The 7,347-nt window shown below is 44.7% G+C and overlaps 1 protein-coding gene across 3 annotated transcripts in view; it reads right to left on the bottom strand.

Moving 5' to 3' along the window:
- GRK3 (G protein-coupled receptor kinase 3) overlaps positions 1 to 7,347 on the bottom strand; it is a 103,438-nt gene continuing 96,091 nt past the window's right edge. For all 3 annotated transcript variants that reach the window (XM_090257684.1, XM_090257685.1, XM_090257686.1), the window contains 4 exons: positions 6,692 to 6,854; positions 3,498 to 3,634; positions 1,193 to 1,306; positions 1 to 322 (listed from right to left, as the gene is read on the bottom strand). In XM_090257684.1, the coding sequence (XP_090113810.1) occupies positions 161 to 322; positions 1,193 to 1,306; positions 3,498 to 3,634; positions 6,692 to 6,854 (576 nt within the window). In that variant the 3' untranslated portion in view covers positions 1 to 160. The remainder of the gene's footprint in view (positions 323 to 1,192; positions 1,307 to 3,497; positions 3,635 to 6,691; positions 6,855 to 7,347) is intronic.

The following is a 7,347-nucleotide window of genomic DNA, read 5'->3' as shown; positions in this document are numbered from 1 at the left end:
GCGCCCCGGGCCTCCCCCGCGGTGGAAGGACCCCGGAGACGTGTGAATTCACCCTCTGATCCCCGTCCGTCTCCAAAAGGCTCCGCGCCAGGGGCGGAAAACGCCCGCGGTGGACTTCCTCGAGGCCCCGTCTGCGCCAGGACCCTCCCCGTCCCGGGTGTCAGAGGCCGGTGCTGTTCCTGTGACAGAGCGGTGGCTTGGAGAGCTCAGCGACGCCCGGCCGGGACTGGTTGAGGAACTTCGGGGCACGCCGCAGCAACTGCTGGGCCGCGGTGAACGTTTCTGTCAACTCTTTCTTCCACTGCACGAACTCCGGGTCACTCTAAGCAGAAACACAAGGAGAGGCTGGGACCGCTCCCCGCACCGGGCCAGCACGCCTGGACGCTGCCGGCAGGGGCCGGTGGCCTGGGCCCCCAAGGAGCGCACGCTCTAGTCCTCTGCCCCCGTGGTGTATCAGCCAGGGGTCCTGCACGCACCTCCTCACCCCCCGCAGGCGACCCTCCCACAAGCCCCCCGAGACCACGGCCTTCAGTCTGTTCACAGATCCCTGTAATTTCTGGGTTCTAAAACAACTCAAACTGAAACAGTAACAGATGAGGAGCTGTCACAAACTTAACCACTTCACAGGTAGTAATGAAGTAATTAAACACGTTTTTGTATCTACTACTGGTGATCTCTCTAAATATGCTCTCTCTCTCTCTCACACACACACACACACACACACACACACACACACACACACACACACACGTGCCCCAGCAGCAAGGTATCTGGGAATTAAATTTGGGCTACAACAGAGCTTCAGGGACAGAAGCGTGGCAGTCCCCCTTTCAGGGTCCCTTTGGTATCTTACGTTTATTTAAATAGAGCATCCTCAAACTCAAACATGCTGAAATACCTGGAAAATTATGTAACAAATAAAATTCTAGGCCCATATTAACTACTGGACAGAGTTTCCAGACAGGGTAATTGAATTAATTCACATACTTCCTCTTCCCACATTCTAACATTTGCTTCTCTAAAAAAAATTTAATTTGCCGAAAACCTTGTACCTCGGGGCTTTCTTGCTAAGTCTGTAAATGACAAAGCATGGAGTTAGAAAATGCTTCATAACCAAGCAGCCATCTTTTCTGAAGACTGATGGATGGGTATTGTTCTAAACTGCACCTATAAAAAAATAATAAACACTCACCTCACATTGCATGACAAATTGCTTCCCTCCTTTTATCCTCAACAAAATGCATTTTTTGTCTTTAATTTGAGTTTCTTCCACAGACAGAATCTGTTCCATTGTCAGCAAACTTTGCTAATCATAAAAATAAAAATAATAAATTACTTCAAATCACTCATGATTTCTTAAATTAAATTAATAAAAAAAAATACCCAAAACTACCAACTTAGAAAAAGTAAATAAAAAAACGTGGCATTTTTCTTTTTTTGGTAACCTTCTGTAAGTGGGCAGAGATGGCCACAAAGGAACACATACAAGAGTTAAAACTATAACAGCTCAAAAAAACCCCACAAAACTGCAAAGAGAGGACTGTTTCTGGGAGGCCAAACAGCAAAGCTGTTCCCTCTACACAGAACTGAGGTCTGAGGGATTGTGAACCACAGAATTTTCGTACCACGCACTCACCTTAATTCTATCAGTCCCGTTGGGAGGGAACGAAGAAGCGCCCCGTGCGATGGACAGGGGCCGAGAGGTGTGGCTGAGCTCAGTGAACGCTAGGCAAGGTGGGCCTGTTAGCTAACGCTACTTGATGACATCAAAACGATGTTATGAATACAGGTGACATCCTTAAAAGATTGTCACACTAGGTCTATAGCATCATTGCTAAGGGGCATGCTATAGTGCATTGAGTACCTTACCATTTTATGTGTTTTTGGATAAAGACTCCAGGAATCTTAAATGAAAAACACCTCCATCATAAACGCTCACGTTTGCTTTTTCCTTACTGATACCTACGAATCCACCCGTGCATATTATATAGAACATTAAAGTTGCCTCTTTAAAAACCAAGATAATTTATTGCATTTGATGTTAAACACAGGAAGATATTTATTTAGTTTTCAAATATCCTGTAAAGTGGGACAATTTCCTTTCAATGTGCACAGTGGTGCCTAGCGTTCCCAGGGCCACTCAGTACCTGGAATTACATATAATAATAATAATAATAGTAATGATAAGAAGAAAGTATATATGAATTATAACTCAGGTGCTGAGTGCATATATAGCTATATATTACAAAATATATTATATACTATATTACATAGTACTTACCAGCACCTGAGTTATCATTCAGAACCCCCCACAAAGGGTCTTAATAATTGTAACTCAGACCCTGGGTACATCAATTTTTGGAAAATGCCTTTTATGGCATTAGTAATAGGGAGAAGATTTTGTTGGTTTATAAAGAATGTGATGTGTAATAGCAATCACTCATAATTAAACGGCAGCTTCACCAGCAGGGGTTTAGAGAACACATTCCAAAGTCAACTGAACAAGATTTGGGCTTCTTTCTCTCTACACCGCTGACCACCGGAGAACTGATGGGCTCTATTCCGATGTCTTCAACACATCATTGATGTTTTTACCATCTGGGACCAAGAGCAGAGACATTTTTCCCATGGGGACAAGCCCCGGGCTCCTCACACAGTAGGCGCCTAATAAATGCTGCCCGGCTTGTTAAAGGGACAGTGTGGATCGAAAGTTTCTTTTTATCTTGTTATACACATCAGCTCTCGCAAGCACCTTACAGAGCAGCTGTAGCTTCCTGCCTGTTTCAAGGAATCCACTTACAAGTTTCTGAACAGGCGGAGACAAAAGGAAGTTTGGTTTGGTGACTTTGCCTCAGGGCCAAACATCACTTATCTCCTGTCATTTGTCCCCAAGGAGGGGAGGCGAGCCAAGCAGTGGAGATGCTGAGCGCACAGACAGGTCCCGGTCAGATCGCTCCTCACAACTGTCTAGCTGCGTCGCGGGCGCCAGACTGTCCCTCTCTAAGCCGTGGGTCTCTCTTTATAAAAGACGAGTTGGACCCCCAAAGGCTGCTACATGTTAAATGATGTTTTTTAAACAGTACCTCACTGAAGATAAATATGCAAAAAAGTGTAGTAGCTGTTACGTTTTCTATTTCTCCCATTTTATAGATGAGGAAATTGAGGCTCAGAGAGTCGGTGTAATGGGCCCAAAGTCCCAGAGCCACCAAGCAATAGATTTAAGCACTAAACCCCTCTTTTTTGGCTCAAAGTCCTAGACTTTTTTTTTCTTTTTGGACCTCACTGAACGACACATTCTACTTTCAGATATTGCAAAATTCTTCCTTGACTTAGAAGTCCAAAAGTTACAGTTTGAATGTCAAAATCTCAGGCATACAAGTTAAAACAGATACACAGAGCTTTGGAGGCTATTTTACAAAACGTGCCAACAATACCAAATAACCATACGACATTCACTATAACGACCGTAAGTGCCTGGAAGTAAGCGTGAGACTTACTCGCGACTCTCCCTCTCCTCTCCACTCCAGTCTGTTTGGAAAGAGATAAAAATACCGACGCTGCCACTGAGTCAGAAACGGGTTTCCCAGTTTCAGCATGTACCCATGCATGATGCAGTCTCTTCCCAGAGCGTAGTCTGAGGAACAGAGAATAACGGTGAGTCAAGTAGGGTCTGAAACAGAATGTCTGCATTAGTCTTAGGGAAAAAAAAGAGAATTACACACTTTCCGGAAAAATCAAAGTTCTTGCCATATACATTATAGAAATCATTACTTGTTCTTTAAAATTTTTTAAATTAAATTTATTGGGGTAACCTTGGTTACTAAAATTATATATGTTTCCAGGGTAGAATTCTGTAAAACATCACCTGTATATCGCATGGTGTATTTATCACTCAGAGAAGGAAAACTCTGACTCCAAAAAACCTCCGCTGCCTTGCGGCATACCTCTTCAGGGGAAGGGCTAAGGGAGTAAACCCCGACAGAAAATCCGGAGCCGGAGTCCCTAAGGCGGTTTGACGTTGTAGTCAACACCGGCAACTCCTGCGGCGCACCTGAAGCCAAGCTGTATTGACTCCGTCTTTTCCTTGGACCCTTCAGCTGCGAAGAGAGGGGGGGTCTGCTGCATGGGCAACAGCAGACCCTCCATATCACCCTGCCCAGGCTCTGTAGCTTCAGCTTCACTGGAGAGGACACTCCAGCATCATCGCAAGATGTCGATTCAACACGGGAGGGGACAGATACCGTGTCACTCCCGAGTCGGACTGCACAGCCATTCTCGGCTGTGCAGATAGACTCTTAAGAAGCTACACCATCGTCTCTCGAGACGGACGGCTGCCGACGACGATTTCTCACTCCATGTCCGGTTTCCTTCCGTTACCGTATATTTGACCCCCTTTACTCTTTACTAGCTCTTCCCGCCCCCCATTCCCTCTGTAACCACCATACTGCTGTCCGTGTCTATGAATTTTTGTTGGTTTGTCTTGTCTTGGTTGGTCATTTGTTGCAGAAATCATTATTTCAGTCTTTAAACTCATGGGAACTAGGAATTTAAAGAACAGAGGTTTCTTCCGCCCTCTCCCTGTGCCATTAAACAGTTGTTGTCAATTTTCTGATCAATTCATCATGGTCATTTACTGCTCTGAGAAGGCAAACGCTTGTTCTGAAACCACTTCTTCATTATATATACATAATGAGAAATAAAGTAGAGAGGAATCGAATTCACGCTACGCCCAAAGTACCTCTGCCTCTATGTGGGCCTGCGGGTCTCCCTTTAATCTATCTTTTATTTTCTAAATAATAACAGTGTGGGAAAGTGCATGTCCAGCTAAGCCAAAGTAACACAAGGATCAAAACTGTGTATCCCTTGACTTAAGGTTTTATCTATCTCTCAAATATATGGTTCTGTACAGAGACCAAGCTAACTTACACTCAGGTTGAGTCCTGAATAGCATTTTATAGAGATGTATTGTCTCTTGGAAAAGAAAAAAAAGGAAGAAAGGTTCACTTTAAGCGGCGTGCTCTGCCTTCCTTAAAAGCTTGGGTGACTGTGCTAAAGTCATTATTCACTCTCATTCACTCATTCACCACTGCTGAGCGAGCACTGATGGGCTGCTGAGCATGTTCTGGCCACTGTGGTTCGGCCGTGAGCAAAAGACACGGGACTTCTCGCCCTCCGGGAGCTCACACTCTAGCGGAGATGCGGGCGACAAACACACAAGCACCACCCAGACTGTGTCGCATGGATACAAGCAGGAGGGAAAAGAAGCAAAGAGGGACGGACCTGGGAGGGGCAGCGGAGAAGCGTGAGCTTTCCGGACGTGCCGTTTTAATGGAAAAGTGTCTGCATCTCTAAAGTATATTTAAAGTCTAAGTCTTGTGACTCTACTTCAGAGACCTGAGCCTAGACTGTTTTGTTCTATAAAGGTGGCTTCTGAGATCTTCAACCAAGACCTAGTGATGCCCAGATTAATATAATTCCTAACACATGAGGAGAAATTCATGAATTCGTTAGGCGTTCTAATTACAGCTCGAATGAAAAGGAAACACTTCAGCAGGGTCACTGAGGGATCTCTGTTTTTCTGGGTCTAATCTGTCAAGTTTCTGGTTACATCATGGCTCTCCCTGGAGCAAATTATTGCTGAGAGAACTTCATCAATTCTGTGTAAAATCTGCCACAGCAAGCACAGTCCAGAGTGACCTCAACGGACCCCTTCTCTACAGAAGAACTTCGAAGTCAGGCCCCTGTCCCTGGAGGATGGAGGTGAGCACAGGTGCAGGGCAGGACCGGTCCCCTGGTATGCGCAGGGGACTTGCGAGCAATGCGCAATGCATCAGGGTCGTGGGTACTGTTCTCAGCCGATGATAAAAGCTACCGGGAGCCTGGGGAGAAGACCGGTAAGGCCTCATTGAAATGCCCCCCTGCCCCCCAACCCACCAAAGTACCCATAACGTGAAGGTGTTTCAGGTCGTTTTGTTATACAAAGTTAACTTCAAAAGGTCTCTGCTTAGAGGTAAAACAAAGTGGTATCTTACCATAACCATCACCCACAACACAGTTAAATATCCAAAGCCATAAAATCTTAGAAAAATCAAAGAATGACAATCTCTGATCAATCTATTTAATATTCGATGTTATGTATTCTACTTGAAAATCCTAATAGGGCACTCAAATATTGTAAATAAAAGTATGACTTGGCAATTCTTAATGCTGTTCGTAATATAAATGTGCCAATAGATATATACCTCTTGACAAGTGACATGTCATGCTAAGTTCCTCCCCAGGACTGGCTACATGCTTTGCCGGGCAGAGCGAAAAATCAAAATGCGAGCCTCTTGTTCAGAAATTATCAAGACCGTCTAGGTGGGGAGAGCAGGGCATTCGCCCGAGCGGGACGCACAGGTCCCACGCCCATGACAGTGGTGCTGTTGCTGACCCTGTGGCACTCGCTCTGCAAGGAAAACTTCCCGAGGAGCCCCATGCAGCCCAGGGGGACAGGCTTTCACGTGTGTGTTGACTAGAGACTTTGAAGTATGACACCGAATCTTCCAGGCCAGATAAAACTAAAACAACAGATAACATTTCCCCCTCTCTACGGGAAAGTACTTTGTGACTCAAACACTTTTTCAGCTTTACAAGAAATTTTGACAATCCATTGCCTTAGGAATATCTTGAGGGACACGAGCCATTTTACCTTCTTCGTGGCCAAGTTGTTTATTTTTAGCTCTCTTCCTGGCCTCAATTTTATCTGTGTCTGCGTTTACTGCTTCATAAATGGTCTCCACCACTTCCTGCTGCCAGCGTTCGGAGATCACCAACGGGAAGTTCTTGTAGAGTTCTTGGTCGCAATCAAGAAGCTTATGATTTAAAGAAATTGAGATATTTATGAGTTGCCATGCTCACAAAGACAAGAGATTCAGAAGCGTCATAACTTTATGTAGGAGCATAACACCACAATGGCACATAATCACTTAGAGCAATTTATTAATTGTGACAAGTCTCTGCTAATGACAACCACGCCACCAGGACCCACACGTGGGGATGACTGGTGAGGACTTCACTCTCACTCTGGGGTCAGTTAGAACCACCAATTTTCTTAACTATCTTTGTTCCACTTTGCTGATGAAAGCTACCATACATAGGGTTTTCTCTGAGGCACTAAAAGTTTCTGACCACAAAGTAAAATTTCCCTTATGGGGTGGATATTCAGTATTGGAAAGAGACTGCTATAGTTTTTAGAAACAATTAAAAGGAGAAGCCAGGAGAGCTTTCTAAGCACCTTCAATTAATCTGAAAAATGAGAAAAACAATCCAAGAGGGGCTGAATTTATCTTTCATTCCATGACCCTT

The sequence above is a fragment of the Furipterus horrens genome, unplaced genomic scaffold, assembly GCF_987537825.1.
Source record: "Furipterus horrens unplaced genomic scaffold, mFurHor1.1.pri manual_scaffold_11, whole genome shotgun sequence".
In the NCBI taxonomy this organism is placed as follows: domain Eukaryota; kingdom Metazoa; phylum Chordata; class Mammalia; order Chiroptera; family Furipteridae; genus Furipterus; species Furipterus horrens.
The sequence above is the reverse complement of the archived record's forward strand: the minus strand, read 5'-3'. Positions and strand labels throughout refer to the sequence as shown.